The sequence below is a fragment of the Centrocercus urophasianus genome, unplaced genomic scaffold (assembly GCF_019232065.1).
Source record: "Centrocercus urophasianus isolate 14NV4802_14NV808 unplaced genomic scaffold, USGS_Curo_1.0 seq_21, whole genome shotgun sequence".
NCBI classification, from domain to species: Eukaryota; Metazoa; Chordata; class Aves; order Galliformes; family Phasianidae; genus Centrocercus; species Centrocercus urophasianus.
In genome coordinates, this window is record NW_024884767.1 from 21,391,262 (window position 1) to 21,407,951 (window position 16,690).

The 16,690-nt window shown below is 37.0% G+C and overlaps 1 protein-coding gene across 3 annotated transcripts in view; it reads left to right on the forward strand.

Annotated features, from left to right (window-relative positions):
• The window catches only part of SECISBP2 (SECIS binding protein 2), a 28,885-nt gene extending 12,819 nt beyond the window's left edge, over window positions 1-16,066 (forward strand). For 2 of the 3 annotated variants that reach the window (XM_042823119.1, XM_042823116.1), the window contains 9 exons: window positions 1,183-1,284; window positions 5,302-5,434; window positions 7,982-8,151; window positions 9,655-9,793; window positions 10,226-10,355; window positions 12,007-12,227; window positions 12,318-12,472; window positions 13,506-13,707; window positions 14,380-16,066. In XM_042823119.1, coding sequence (XP_042679053.1) covers window positions 1,183-1,284; window positions 5,302-5,434; window positions 7,982-8,151; window positions 9,655-9,793; window positions 10,226-10,355; window positions 12,007-12,227; window positions 12,318-12,472; window positions 13,506-13,707; window positions 14,380-14,489 — 1,362 coding nt within the window. In that variant the 3' untranslated portion in view covers window positions 14,490-16,066. The remainder of the gene's footprint in view (window positions 1-1,182; window positions 1,285-5,301; window positions 5,435-7,981; window positions 8,152-9,654; window positions 9,794-10,225; window positions 10,356-12,006; window positions 12,228-12,317; window positions 12,473-13,505; window positions 13,708-14,379) is intronic. The other variant, XM_042823117.1, reaches the window with a different exon arrangement.
• The last annotated feature ends 624 nt before the right edge of the window (window positions 16,067-16,690 follow it).

The following is a 16,690-nucleotide window of genomic DNA, read 5'->3' on the forward strand; positions in this document are numbered from 1 at the left end:
GATGTTTCAGAAGGAATTGGATGATAAAAAGGAAATTCTTGTGTTCTCATTATTTTGTTTGATGTCCTCTTGTTCCTATAGGTGCCAAGTTAAGAACAAATAGAAGGAGGTATTAAACCACACTGAGTGCTAGAATTTAACTATTCCCTTTACTACAGGATGTTGCAAATGACTGAAGTGTATGTGAATTCAAGAAGTGATTTGGACAAACTGAAATAACTATTTGCTCTAATGAGGGCTATTTAAATCCAAAGATACTACTTCTGATTGCAGAAATCCCTAAGATGGAAGAATATATTTGTGAAACCCCTTTCTTACAGTCTTCTTTTGACCTACTTACAAGCTTCTTTCAAAAATATTTTGTTTAGTTAGAAGTATCTGCTCAGACTGAACATGCTTGTTCATAGGTGTCCTAGCTCAGGCTGTTTAAATTGAATCTTCCAGGCTTCAGAAGAAAAGGTGGTATGCTTATTAGTATTGTAACTACTAGAAGCCTAACAAGGCCTCTTAGATAGAGAGGAGAATCAAATGGATGAAAACCAGGCTGGTGGATCAGAGTCATTCTGATTGAATTAGCAAGCTCTCCTGGACTTAAGGTGGTCAGCATAGAGAGAGCTCCAGCCTGTTAGTGTCTTAATTAATCTAGAATGTGGATAACATATTCTCTGCTAAGTAAAATACACTTGTAACTCAGCCAACATAACCCCTTCACTGATTTATCTGTTTATTCCCCTACTGGTAGTCAAGATTTATTACCCTTTTACCTGTTGTTTTGATTTTCAACACTAACATGTTTAAGGTAGAGTTGCAGAGCTGGAGACTGTACTGGAAAAAGAGGAGAGTTGTTTGCAAGGCAGTTAAATGATCTGAAAAACACTGCTTTAGGAGACATTTACTTCTGATTATTTGTATCAGCTGATAGCAATAACAAGCTACCATTAGAAGCCTTTCTTTCTAGGTTCGTCCTTTTAGCCTTGAATTAGTTACTACTGTTTAGGTGACTTAACTACTGTAGAATTGATTATAGTTTGTGGTCCAGCACTCAGCTTTTGAATTTTGTACATAGAAGCAAACTGTGATGAGTGATAAGCAGAAAGAAAATCATTTGAATGTTGGAAAAATCAGTTTTAGTAATATGAACATAATAGTTGTTACAAATGTAATGTCCTGTTTCTTGTTTAGGATGCTGAGGAGTTTCCTGATCTGGCAGCTGCTTCTGATCAGAGAAACAGATTAGGATCTCAGAAAACATCATTTACTTCTGCTGGCAGAAAGCAATCTGAAGTAAGTAATCTTATGAACGTAACCTGAATGTTAAGAAAATAAGCAAGAAAAGACCACTTGTAGTCTGAACCAAAGAGTTCAGACTCTTTGGTGTGTGAACTGCTGTAATAGAATCATGTAATGGCTTGGGTTTTAAGGGACCTTTAAGACCACTTAATTCCAAGCCCTCTTCCAAGCCACCCACTGGATCAGGTTGCCCAGGATGCCACCACGCTGGCCTTGAAAACCTCCAGGGATAAGGCATCCATAGCTTCATTGGGCAGATTGCTCCAGCAACTCACCACCATGTGAGTGTTATTCCTAACACCTAATCCCAATCTACTCTCTTAGTTTAATACTGTTCCCTATGTTTGATCACTATATACCCTTGTAAAATGTCTCTGTCTTAATTGTAAGTTTCCATTAAATTCTGGAAAGCCATAGTGAGGTCTCCCCAGAGCCTTCTCTTCTCCAGTCTGAACACATGCAGGTCCCTCAGCCTGTCTTCACAGTAGAGATGCCTCAGTCCTTTGAGCAACTTTGTACCCACTCCAAGAGCTCCACATCTTTCTTATGGTGGGATCCCAGACCTGGATGCAGTACTTCAGGTGACCTCAGGAGAGCAGAGCAGAGGGAGACAGTCACCTCCCTTTTCCTGCTGGCTACCCCTCTTTTGATGCAGCCCAGGATATAGTTGACCCTCCTGGGTGAAACTGCACACTGCTGGTTTGCACCAAACTTTTCCTCAACCAGTACTCCCAGGTCCTTCTCCAAAAGCTTCTCTCAAGGAGTTTTTGCAGCCTGTATTGATACCTGGAATTGCCCTGCCCCAAGTGCAACATCTTGGATCTCGTTAGGTTCACGAGGGCCCACTTCTCAAGCTTGTGCTGGTCCTTCTTTATGCCATCTTGTATGAACTGTACCATTCAGCTTGGTGTTGTCAGCAAACTTCCTGAGGGTGCACTCAGTTCCACTATCTGTGTCACTGATAAAGATGTAGAATAGCATAGAGGCCCCTGGGGGACACGACTCATGACTGGTCTCTAGCTCTGTGTACACAGCTGTACATAGAGCTGTTGAGCACAACCCTCTGGTTGAGAACATCCAAGCAATTCCTTACTCACGGAATCCATTCTTCAGATCCAGCTGTCTCATATCGAAGGCCTTGCAGTTGTCCCGATTATCATAGAATCATAGAATGGCTTGGGTTGAAAAGGGACCACAATGATCGTCTAGTTTCAATCCCCTGCTATCAGCAAGGTCACCAACCACCAGACCAGGCTGCCCAGAGCCACGTCCAGCCTGGCCTTGAATGCCTCCAGGGAGAGGGCATCCACAACCTCCTTGGGCAACCTGTTCCAGTGCCTCACCACCCTCTGTGAGAAAAACTTCCTCCTAATATCTAACCTAAACCGCACCATCTCAGTTTAAAACCATTCCTCCTTGTCCTATCGCTATCCACCCTTGTAAACAGTCTTTCCCCCTCCTGTTTGTACACTCCCTTCAAGTATTGGAAGGCCATAATGGGGTGTCCCCACAGCCGTAGGTGATATCAGTTGCTTTTCTTTTGTCCACTGATGCCGTCACTCAATCATTGAAAGCCACCAGATTGATCAGTAATGATCTTTCTGAGTAATCACCCTGTCATGGAGTTGTCTCTCGATCTGTCTGTGTCCATGACAGGGAGACAGCAGGCCCACTGGCCCAAAAAATGGAAGTGGGGGGGAAAGCAACAAAGAGGGAAAGGAGTAAATAAAAGAAAACCAGTGGCAACGATCTGAGGAAGAAAGCTAATTTGCTAACTCTAAGGGGAAATACATGTTGATTGGGATTGAAGCTAATAAACCAAACAAATGAATGTCCTTATGTAATGCTGAAGGTGAGACAGCTAGGGAGCACGCACAGCAGAGATGAGCAGTAAAAAGAAAAAGGGCAATCTTGTGACTTGCAAACAGTTTTATCTTTCCCTCTAAATGGAAAATGGAAATGGAACAGTGAAAGTCTTCTGGGAGTTATAGTTGACCTTCTCTTCTGAGAACCAGGTTCCCAGAAATACCGACTATCCACAGAACTGGAGCATTAACTCTTTAACTCCCAGTGCTCTACCTGATGTTATGATGTGGAATACCGATAACAAAAATCATAAAACATGACACACCTCCTTTTCTCACCTATGCCTTAACATTATTTCCAGGGATTACCTGACTTTTAATTGGGACATAGGTGTTCATGCTGTAATTGTAAGACAAGTTAAAGTGAGGTGAGGTAAATTCTGTTAATACAGGTTATTGTCCTACAGGTAATGTTGTAGTTTATTTTTGCATTTATAAAAGGACAGAGAAATTATAGTAAGGCTCTTATTCTGTAGCTTTTCCATTTGTGCATACAATTAAATTTCATGGGCATATTTGCTGTCGAACTCTAGAAAAGTTAAGAACCCAGGTCTGGCTTTGATTTAAAGTCCAGGCTGATTTTTTTTTTTCATTAATGAAATGAACTAAGGATTCATTTTGAAATTCATTGCATTTGAGAATGAATCTCAAACATAAATTACAGGGATGCTCATAATAAATAATGAAGGGAAATGTCAGGTTTCTGTTTCTTTGGAACTAGTTTTGCTGCTGGAAATTTTTGTCCTTAGTTTTATTTCACTGTGAGTACTAACAGTATTTAATAAAAAAAAAAAAAAAACAGAACACAGTTGTTTGATTTCTTGGAGGCAGTAAATTTCACTGAGAGTCAAAGCAAAACACAGTATGATTGCTGAAACCACATTTGCTGTGAAGGAAATGCTTTGCAGACTTGTGGCTTACATGAAAGAAACCTTCAAGGTTTTGTAAGCTTCAGTGGGATATCGCCTCTCAAAGCATACACAGACTGTAGAGATATTACCATAAAGTCGCTTATATTCCTCTGTAACAAATATTTGAAAAGAAGAATGCCTTTCTTTTTATAATTCCAAATCAGAAAATGAGGAAATAACGAGTCTATTGTAATATTGTGGCAGCAGATAATGAGGTAAATGACAGCATCCTCTTGTTTCAAAACATTCAATAGTAATTATTGCTAACTCCCTATTTGTGTTGCAGTTTTTAGTGAGAAATGCTAGCTTTTCACTTGTGCTTGTAAGCTTCGCTGTCCGGAGCTTTTCTTTTCCGTTTTACTTGGTCATGACGTAAATCTGATCCTCACTGATTGTCTTACATTGAGAACTTCTGGCAGAAGTGGTTCAGCCAGATTAAGACATAGAGATCTGCTTAGCTGGAGCAAAGAGATAAACACGAAAGTGAGGTCAGTCAGTGGGTTGTGACGTAGCTCTGATGCAGGTAAAGTTGTGGTCTCAGAAAGAGGAGATTGTAGTATTTAGTTGTATTATAACAGAGGATATGATTAAACTTCCAGAGTATGTACAGTGTCAGTGAGTTATTTCCTTAACATGTTCTGGAGTTACAATTTATTCTTTCCTAGTCTTTACTGAACTACATATTTGTAATCTTTTTGCATTTTGAATCATTACATGTAGTGCAGATATGGGACACCACTTTAAGCTTCTCTTCAAAGCAGACAGAGAGACTACTGCTTATGAGGAAATACTACTTAGGGAAAAGTTGGTGACTTTTCCTTTATCAACCAAAAGACGTTGAAGATAATGATGTATGTATATTGCAATCACATGCTCTATAGGAATCACACTTTTTTCACAGTACTTTCATAAAAACTTTAAATTCTGACTAACCTTTTTTCTTTTTCAGAGATAGGTGGTAGTTTGGCCAAAGTGGGATACTGACACAAGGCACCCGCTTTAATAAAGACTCAATTTTATATGCTTTATTCTAGTAGCTATTGAAAAGCAAAAATACATTATTTGAACTGTTTTTGACTTTTTCTCATTCACATTAAAGGTAATGTGTATCTGAAGATCAAAATAATTCAGTAAATTCAAGGTAAAAATGAGAAGAATTGTGAGTGAGGGAGCTAAGAATATATTTCTGCATTCTGAAATGAAAAGCATTCCTAATCTGTATTGTCTTTGTTCAGGAAACATCCAAGAGCAGTGGTAAGAAGAGTCAAATTCCTGTGCAGTTGGATTTAGGTGGCATGTTGGCAGTCTTGGAGCAGAAACAGCAAACAGAGAAGTCCAAACAATATTCTAAACCTGTGGTGTTTTCAGGTATTGGTTATAATTAAATTTACTTTCTTTGTCTTTCATCTTCAGTTACAAGTATTCAAACTTCTAAATGCCTCCTGATTCTGATATGCAGTGATTTGTGAAGCAGGAGCACAGTTCAAACACGCCAGAGTCACATTATGCTTTCTGCAGATCTTTGTTTTAAAAATAAAATAAAATCTGAATTGTTTGGAGGAAGACTTGGGGAAAGAAAAATCTTTAGAGCAATGAGTTGTGAAAGAATACCTGGTGTAACCATTAGAAGTTTTAAAAATTGAGTTTTGAGGAAAATAGTGATGTTTTTAAAGGTTTTTGCTTTGTCTTAGAATCTAAGTGTGTTGCTGTTGTGATACAAGAAAGTTCTTTGTGATAACAAATGCCATCTTAAATTCCATTGATGCTAGAAGGTCTCAGCTGTAACAAAAGCAAAAAAAATACTCCTTTGCAAATACAGGTGGGAATCAGTCAGCCCAAGTCAAGGGATGAGTTCTGTTGTTCCTGATAATTGTGAAGTAATTGCCATTTAAAAAGTGCTACATTTTGGCATTTTGGTAATAGAATTCATCAAACTTTGTTGATGTGTATACAGGAAACAAATAGTTCTGTGTATTTTCTGTTGAAGGTGTAAATTTGGTCTTGATTGTGTTAGTGCCTCATGTTTTTCAAAAAGAAATATGATGTTTGCTAGAGTTAATGATGATAAAATTTCTCACCTTATTTTGGCACTATGGAAGAAGAGCTAATCAGAGGAGCGTTAATCTCATAATGTTTAATATGATTTCTGTGAGTTTTTTAAAAAAGCTAAAAGTACCAAGCCTCATTGAGACTTCGCTGAAAGATTTGTAAGAGTTTTTTTATTCTGCTCTTGATTTTTTTCCTATCATTTGAGCCAGCCAATGCTGCAGAGATGCTAGCAACCAGTTTTGATTGTATATATTTATATAATGCAGGGACTGTAAAGTAGGTAATAAGGCATAAGTTTATGGATCACAAGACTTACTTTCTAATGTTCCAAATATCTGAATCTGCTGCACAAGATAAATTAATGTGTCATGTTGATATCTTGGAAGTATAAGGCAGATGTTACCTCACCTTTGTATTTTGTTTTATTATTACTCAGTGCTGTTAAATCAGCATACACCAGAATGGAACTTTATTTTATAATATGACATTGTGCTGAGCTCTGTAGCCAGACAAGAAGCACAGAGAGCAAGAAAGGCAAGGAATACAGCTGTGGAGGAAGTTTAGTATTTCATTCTGCTTGCTACTTCATTTAGAGAGTAGTATATAGATGGAAAAACATAGTAAAGTAGTAGCCATTTGAATTTAAAAGTTCAATTTTGGAAATGCACCTGTTATTCAAAATGGCAAACTGTTGAAGCCATCATGTTCAGTGATAATAAATGAAGAAATGAAGTACACAGTGAATGAAGTATTTGGTGCCTGCAGGATTTATACTTATATAATGCTACAAATCCAGCTTTAATTCTTGTCTTTGCCTGTGCTAGCACACAGCACTGCATTCTTGGCAGTGTTCTCAATTTGCCTTTGTTACACGGGACCCCAAAAAGAAAAGTTGCAATGTACAGTTTTATGAAATAAGCTGCTTATGTTAGTTATAGTATATGTGACATTGGAGGTTTAGTGTGTAAGTGCTTTGAATGGCTTAAGGCAAATTGCCAGAAACTTTGTGTAGTTTTTAGTGGAATGACGTTTTCTCAGGTACAGAGATGTCAAACAGATTCCACTGTTATTTATGTCATTCTGTTCGTTTACTTGGTAATGTAACCTAGTTTATATTACAGATCCTGGAAGTTTGACAGAGTGCTGTCACCATCATACAGCAATTTTTAGTGATGTAAGCTGCAAGTGGAGTCTTGTTGTTAGGTTGCGTTTTGACAGGTTCAGGTTCAGTCACTTAATCAGTCATTTAAAGCTCCTCTGCCCTGAGCCCTCAGAATAATGCAGGTATAGTAGGCATCCAAGGCCATCCTTGTTGAGCAAAAGAGACTTAGCAGTATTTTTACTTTGTTTATTACTTACTTGCAAATGAACTTCAACCAACATTAATTAGGAATGGTTGAATAGTTGGAGTGACTGCACCAGATTACTTACAGCAATTAAATCTAAAAACTTTAATCCTAGAACTCAGTATTCATATTAACACAATACAAAACGTGAGCATGGAGAAAGAAATGCCATTACAGTGAAACCTGGAGATTCCTGAAGGTTTATTGAGTTGGAATGGTTTAGTACTGAAGGTAGCATGGAGTGCAGTGATTTGCCAAATTCTGCTTTTGAGATACAGTTTGTGATTCCAATTGCATAATGGTAGTAGAGGAAATGTCATTAACTTTCTGGAAGTAAAGAAGAATCTTTATTGAAGAGTACTGTTTCATGACACAGGGTTGCCTGTACGCATTTTTAATAGCAACACAACACAAATGTAGTATATACAGTGACTGCAACAGGGCTAGTATATTCTTGCATTGGATTTTGGCTTAGCTATTTTGTTACAGGTGTCTGACACAGACTTCTTTTTTATCTCAGTTGCTGGTGCCATACCATTGCTTTCTAAAGAATCTGCTACAGCCACAAAAAATCATCGGTTAAACCAAGAAAAGATGCCTCATAACCCCTTGGATTCCAGCGCTCCTTTGGTGAAGAAAGGAAAGCAGAGAGAAGTCCCTAAAGCAAAGAGACCAACGCCTCTTAAAAAGGTGCTGATATTTTTACATTAAATAGTTACAGGCTAATAGTTACAGGCTAATGTGAATTTAGTATTACTCAGAGTTAGTTAAATCTTGTAGTACAGAGATCTACATCTCAGCTTCCACTTGCCTAAATTCAGTTCTAGCTTTCCTTGGTTTAAGAAGAAAAAGGGAAGGAGAAGTCTTGCCAAATGATGTATACAAATTCACATCAAAATGACTCAATAGCTGAAGAACTGCCTGTACAAAAGTGCGTGCAAATGATTGTTGCAGAAGGATATCCAAATAAACTTTGTTTGGTTTGGACAGGATATGCTTATTTGCAGGACTGAGGAGAATGGAACAAGCAGTTATTAATTAATGTGTCTGTACTCTTCCAAGCTGGGACTTCTGCTGACTCCAAAAGCTAGCGTTAGATCAGCCAGGGGGTTTTTCTTTTTCGCTTTGCCCATTCATATTTTTCATTGTCACACCTTCTATACTAAGTATTTTGATACTACTGATTTCATATCTAGCATTTTCCTTTCCTCATGTAGCACTCCATCACTAGTTTTTGCTTTGATCAGTAGTTATTCTGTTCTGCTTAGTTGAGTTTGATACTGTATAAAATGATAACAAACTCTTGGGGGATGACAGTAATTACTTTATGTCTTTGGCTGCTCTGTCTTCATTTATTTTCCAAACTAGGTCTGAGAAGACAGAGATCTACTCTGTCTCTGTAATGTTTGTGTTTCTCTGTAATGGTAGGAAACTTATTTTTATTCTTCATTCTTCCTTTCAAACACAAAAGGGTAAATTTATTTGGGCAATTAGCCTCCATTACAAACTTTGAGCATATGAGCTGAGCTAGTAGCCATGTGTACATTAAGTGCTTCTTAGCCAGCTAGAAAGGTAGAAAATGAGTTTTAAAAAGCATTTAGTTCTTTTACCTGCAGCAGCATATTTGAATCAAGCAGGTCTTACCTTCCTTCTTCTGTGTACCGTGCAGATGGTTATCTATTTATTGTTTTTAACTTCATCCTGCAAGTTCAGAAACAGCAGTGCAATACAGACTGACTTCGACTTTCTGACAGGAGAGCAAGTTGGCAAGGGTAGATTCGTAGTTAAGTGAACTACACTGCATGTGATACAACGTGGGCAGGGCAAAGGGAGGCAGAGAGCGTTTGTTGCTGAGCTGTATAGCTACAAATTGACAGTCTACAGAAGAAAGGTAGAGAGGAGGGCATTTCACTTGCTTAACTTTCTCTTTGCCAGCTAGACAGATCGTTAGAAATGCTTTTCTCCACCCAAACACTAGTAGTCCAGGAAAAAGAATTCTTTGCATATAGATTTAATATTTTTCCTACTCTATAATGGTGCTTTGAGGAACTACAGCATTTTTATGTAAATTAAAAAAATACATGTAAACTTTAAATGGTAGTACCAGTTTTATTTTTGAGTGGTCTGTACGTAAGTACCCGATAAGAGAAACTGCTTTGTGATACTGATTTTTAATTTATTTTTGTTTTTTAGATTATTTTGAAAGAACGAGAACTGCGAAAACAGCAACACCTGTTAGAACAGACAGCAGTACCAAAGGATGGAGGTAATTCCTGTGTGTCTGCAGAAAATGCTACTGAAGATGAAGCACTTCCACAGGATAGTCAAGCAGGTATTTTTCAGGACAGTCCTTTAATACAGTACATAGGTTGAGATCTGTGAGTGAGTACACTTGATACTTTAAAAAATAGTACTAAGTACTGCCAAACAAAAACTGTATTTTTGGAATTTTCAGTGTTCAGTATGGGTTTATCTAGAGTAAAGTATGCCTAAATTGTACTCTCTGTAACTGAGTAAGAGGTATTCAGATTATTGCTTCACACTTAAATGCTTAATGGATTTATATGGCATCATGAGACTGTCTTTCTGGCAATCAGTTTTAAAAAGAGGTACGAGAGAAAAAGAAAGCTAAACGACTTGTTTTCCTGTTACTACAGACTGCTGTGGTACTGAAACAACTTCAGGAGATAGAAAATTTACAAATCAGTCTCTTCACAGCACTTTTGTTTGTCTTTTTATTGAAATATCTTTATTTGCATGATAGTTGTTCCTGTAATGCAAGTTGTAGAAGGGCTTCTGGGGAGCACAGAGATCAAGGAATCTACAGAAAGCTCTATGACTTCAAAGCAGTCAACATCTAATCTTCCAAAAATCCATAGTAGAAGATTTAGAGAGTAAGTATGGATTGTACTGATGTTTGTTTTTTCTGCAATTCCACAAATATAGCATTTTTTAACAACGTATATTAAATGTGTTCTGTGCAGCACTATTTGGATTAATGATTCCACTTTTTTTTTTTCAGTTTTTCTGTAAGCTGGCACACAAATGAAGAAATGATATCCAGAGAAACATGTCTGTACATTGTTGTAATATTCACTTTAGAATACATGATCCTTGCAGGGAAAAAAAAAAGATGAGAAATTTTTGAGAGGCTAAGGAATGAAAAGGAGCTGCTGTTTAGTATGAGTGTTGCATTAATAAGAGTACCAGTTTAATACTCAACAACTTATTTCCAGTGTATAGTTTGGTTTTCTGCTACCAGCCAAATGGCAAACATGTGAAGTATGTGACTAGTGAGATGACGTTTTCATGCTGTGCAAGGCAAGAAGACTTGCTATTTATTTTGTGCAGACACTTCAGTTTTGTTTAAATAGATACGTGTATGCTTCCTTAGTAAAAAAGAAATAGTCCTCATTATGTGTGAAAAGGTCAGAAATCCAGTGTAGTAATTATGACTGGTTTTAACAATTGTGAACAAAGAGTTTAACTTCTGATTTTCCCTTAAGGGTACCATTGTCCCATTGTCCTTCTTTATAATTGTTGTTATTGTAAATATTAATCTTGATACCACTGTCATTTTATCTCTTGCCATGTATTAATTTAAGTTATTTGCTTGAAAAATTACTTAATTGATGTTTATGCGACAGTGTTTTACTGACTGCCCTGTTCGAATTTGCACAGGGGGCTGGTCTGTCCGCTAGGAAGTGTAGAACATTCAGCTAAAAATACTTGGTATCTTTAGATTAGATTTTCTGAGTTTTTCAGTATTCTAGTTGACTTTGAGATTTAGTGAAAAAACTGGGAACAGTAAATAAAAAAAAAAAACTCTTTGAAGTTAAGTAAAAGTTTGTATGTCTTCGAGAGCCAGGATAGATCCTGCGTTTTCTTCTTGTAATGGTATGTGAATTTACCACTTGGCATCTTCTTCTGGGTGTATAATTGAGATATCTCTAGTTTCTTTCCTTGATATCCTTCCTCAGTGAATGATTGTGTAAAAGATGGAGAAAAATTAATATGGAACCCTCATGTTTCCCAGGGAATACCAGAAGGATGGAGTACATCTGTTATCATCTTCTCCTTATGAAAACTAGAAGGTTGTGGTTTGATAGCTGTGATATGTGAAACAGGATGAAAGGCAAACAATGTGAATCTGGGAAGAGAAATGTATTTCAGATTTCCACCTTCATCATGAGTAGCAATATATTTAAAGAAGACTTTAAATATACTGTTTGTTGTACTGTCTGATTTAGATGTCAGAAAAAATGCTTCAATGGAAAAAAATACAAAAACATACTCATACAAATATATATATGGGTTTAGTGTGTTCATTTATATATACTGCATTATGTTTTAGTGTAGTTTGTTAATTGTGGAATTTAACAGTTTTCTAAATTTTTTCTGTAAGTTCTTAGTTACTGAAAAAAAATCCAAAGTAATTTTTTTTTGCTTTTATGTCACAAGTATGTGTGGACTGGGGGTAGAAAAAAGGCAAAGACGTATTTGTAATTTCAGAGTTGTTAATGTTTAATTTGTTCCTTCTTCCAGTTATTGCAGCCAAGTACTTAGTAAAGAAGTTGACAGTTGTGTGACAGATCTCTTGAAAGAATTGGTTCGGTTCCAAGATCGTTTGTATCAGAAAGACCCAGTAAAGGCGAAGATAAAACGCAGGCTTGTTATGGGCCTTAGAGAAGTTTTGAAACATCTGAGGCTGAAAAAACTGAAGTGTGTCATCATCTCTCCTAACTGCGAGAAGATTCAGTCAAAGGGTAAATAAGATACAAAAAAAACCAAAAAAAAACAAAAAAAAACAAAAAAACTTGTGTTTTTTTTTTTGTTAATTTTGTTGTCTGCTCCAGGTGGATTGGATGAGACTCTTCACAACATTATCGACTGTGCCTGTGAGCAGAATATACCATTTGTTTTTGCTCTTAATCGCAAGGCCCTGGGTCGCTGTGTGAACAAAGCAGTGCCTGTGAGTGTAGTGGGAATTTTTAGCTATGATGGAGCTCAGGTGAGTTAAAAAATAAACTTCAGGCTTTTGTTTTGCTTTACTTAGTTTTTAGCTTTAGGGGAAAAAAATAATTCTAATTTTGAGGTTTTATTTTGCTTTTGCACACTATACTCTTAATCCCAAATTAGAGATTTCTATGTGAAGTTAATTATGAATGTATGACCACTCAGCACTTTTTTTTTTAAAAAAAGTGATTTTGCTGTCTCTTCCTAACATCATTTCCACTTAGATCTCTTATCAAAATGCCTATTTCCAAAGATGTTATGTTTCTGTTAATGCTTGTTTTGTTTTTCATACTTCGATAACAAGTAATCTGGTGCCGAGCTGCAGCATTTAATCAAACAGTGGATGCTCTTAAACAATCTTCTTGCAGGTGGGGGAAAAGCTAAGGTCAAAAGTGAAGTCAACAGTATGGAGCCAGGTTCTTTTTGTGGTGCGCAGTGACAGAACCAAGGGGCAGTGGGCACAAACTAGAACACAGGAAGTTTCATATGAACATGAAGAAGAACTTCTCTACTGTAAGGGTGACAGAGCGCTGGAACAGGCTGTCCAGAGTTGTTACACAGCCTCCTTCTCTGGAGATATCAAGACCTACAGAGAAGGTTTCCTGCGCAGCCTACTATCGAGAACCTGCTTTAACAGTGGGTTGAACTAGATGATCTCCAGAGGTCTTTTCCAGCTCCTACAGTTCTGTGATTCTTTGAATATGGAGGGCAGTTTTAAACATCGCCTTGTTCTGATTAGCTGAATACATGTGTGAATGAATCACCAAGATAGATTTGCCATGAAAATGGATGTAATGTGGACAGCAGCTTTTTTAAGCTTGTGTGGACAAGCTTCGCTCGTTGTTTTTGAAAAAAATTCCATTCATGATTTTGCAGTAAAATATCCATACTATTTTACTAAAAAGACAGTTTATGTTTGAACTTTCTATATAAATATCCATATGTTTTGAATAAGGGATGTCCATTACAGATTTCCATAAAGATTTTAAAATTTTGTGTGATAAAAGTTTATACTAATATTTCCTTAGGATCATTTTCATAGAATGGTACAACTGACAACAGAGGCCAGGAAGGCCTACAAAGATATGGTAGCAGCTTTAGAGGAAGAAGCTGAAGGAAGACAAACAGAAACTGAACTCAGCATCATAACCACTGAATTTGAAAAAAGTTGCTTGTCAGAAACTGGTAAAACTTCTCCCAAGGACAATGATGAGGATATACCAAATTACAGTGAGTATTTATTGACTTATTTTTAATTCAAGTTTTCAGTCTGCTTTACCGTTTTCACTGAAACTAATGGCACCTGGCATGTTAACGGTTAGTAATGAGGAACTGTGCTTTTCTGTGGTCTTTTTTTTTCCCCCAGTTCTGTGAACCTGAGGTCTGGCTGAGAAAGACAAAATTGCTTTGATGTTAGGTGAAATGCACTGTTTTGTCCAAGGAGGCTTTTACAGAATGGCTTTTACCTTTACTATGTACATTTATTAGAAAATTGTGTGTTTCTTTCCTAAACTGCATGCTTTGTAGTTACAGTAGACTCAAATTCTGTAAAGGTTTTCCTTTTCTGCTAATGCATTCAGCTGATGATATTTATCACAAAACTCTAGGCAACCCTAAAATTTGACTGCTTTAGCCCTCTTCGTAGTTAAGTGTTACCTGAGCAGATGGCTGAACCAAGGACCTAAGGGCATTCTTTCACGCCTGAAGTCTTCTTTCATGGGGTCATCTGATGCTGAGTAGCGTATATGCCAATGTGCCAAATTATCTTCACATTTGCTTTGAGGATAAGGAATTTGAAAGTCAGTGGCTTTTCATTTGAAGTTTTTTCTACAGAGTTTTGCACTAACTTGGAATTTTTTCATTTTCTTTTTGTTTGTTTTGTTTTGTTTTAACGTCCTCAAGTTAAAATCTGGAAGAAAAACCTTGAAGAAGAATATAACCCCTATGCACTGGAACTGGAAAAGAGTGCAACTGCTGACATGGCGGTTTTGAATTCAGAAGAGCATCACTAAATGCAGATCATATTCTGCTAGGCTTTCAAGTTTTATTTTGTAATAGATCTACAAATATTTTATCTGAAATTAAATATCCAGGTGGGAGAGTGGCAAAAAAAAGAAAAGTTTAAGTCAGATAAGTAAGCTGTTCTGAATCTCCTTACAGAAAATGCACACTGGAGTATATAAGACACTGGCTCATTCTTCTAAGTTCTGTGTACTTGGCTGATTACTATAGTAGATGATAACAGCAAATAAGTTGTTTAAACCAAGAACAACCTGAACAAGTTTGGCATATTAGTAATGGTCTTATGAACTTAAATTTGTTAACAGTGCAATATACCAAAAGAAGTTTGGGGGAGAGATTCCATATGCTGGATGTTTGGAGCTTTGGGGATTTGTTTTCTATTTCTAGTTCTTGTTTAAAGAACTCAAGCTCTTTTTAAAAAAAAAAATTGTTGTTGTTTTTGTTCTGTTTTTCATAATCCTGCTCAGGTGAGCAGTTTGGCATAAGTGTCACTTTATACCCTTCAGCAGGAGGTGAATTCTGGGCAGGCAGCTAGTTGGAAACTAGTTCAGGAAAGCTGTAGTGTTGAAGATTACCAGTTAGTTCTTTCCCTGTGATAATTTTTTTTTTGCTCTCTGATACTACTGCAATCCGTTCACTACAGATCCTGCTTTTGAGCCGGAGGACATAAGATGGACCAGCTTGCTTTCCTGTCTGTGGCTTTCCATGCTGACATATTCCTCATTCCTTTGTTTCAGGGTTATGCCAGTATACATATATGCAAGAGTTTTTAAGTCAATATCAGTTTGTATCTAAGGTAGGGAAAATTTTTATCCAGTACATTAAGTAAATTTTGAAAACAAACTGTGCTCATAATGCTGTGGTTGAGCTCTTTCATGGGAATGTAAATATGAACACCTCTGTTTACAGCTTACAGATGTAAGAGGACAAGCCTAAGAAAGTCATTGGAGGAGGCACATAACTGATCCACTGTTCTGAAAAAGAGATACAGATACTGTGTGCTGCAGCCAGCCTCTCTGTCATGCATTTATAAATAGTGGAACACATACTTTGGAAAGTAGCTGCCTCACTGCTGTCAGATACAGAAGTCTTTAAACTATTCTTCGGTGACGTTGCACCTGCTTAAAAATAATTAAGATAAAAGAAAGAAAAATGATTTCAGATACTTCTGCTTAATGGATGCAGAAGGCCAAATCTCAGCACTGTAATAAAACTGAAATAAGTGGGTCCGCACATTTTCAAGCTGCAGTTGTCCACTAGAAATAAGTGAACACAAATGCAGTCTTGAAATTCACTCCCTTTGTAAGTGTTTGAAGCTACCATAGTTAACTCAATGTGGAAAAATAACTTGGGTGTTTTGTGAGTCATCTTTATTTTGAGCATTAGTCAAAAATTCTTCATTTGGTACAGAAGCTTTATAACCAAAAGGCATATGTTTGAACAAATGAACTTGCTTATACCAGAAAAGATTGTTCTTCAGAATACTAGGAACTGTGTTCAAGGGTAAATGCTTGAATGGAGAATGGAAGAGTGGAAGTGCCTTTGAAATAAAGTTATTCAAATCTTATTTATCAATCTCTAATTTACCTTCCAAGAGCCTCAAGAGCAAAATAATTAGTTTGCTTAATCAACTCAGAACAGAAGGCATAGATCATGTTACGTTGTTTGAGCTGCACAAGTCATCCTAGGACCACTAGTCATTCTTTGAAGTTCAGCTAAAATAAGCGCCAGAAAAATAGATGGCTCCAGCATGGGGAAGATGGCCTCTCATAGCACTGGCTACACACTGTGCTGGTTCTCTGATGAGCAAGGATATCATGTTCTACCTCAAACTTCAGCAGATTTCTCCTGAACATTAGTTGTAATGCCAGCACTAACATTTGCAAATACCTCTTTGAAAGCTGTGATATTAAGAGTGCCAGGCACTGATAAGTTACATATGTTCCTCGTTCCAGTTTGTTTATTCCTTTGTACATGAGAGGCTGCTTTTCTTGTTGCAACTTCCCTGAAGGATAAAAAGAACAAGTTGTCAACATATCGTTAAAATAAAGTGGGGTTAAAAGGTTACTTATACTGACTGTTACACATGCAGCAAGTACATGCGGTACCCAGCTATCAATTAATGCTTGCTGTAACAGTTGGAGAAAAACACTAAATCTAAGTAGGTGCTTGGGATTCTGTTTTGTTTTTG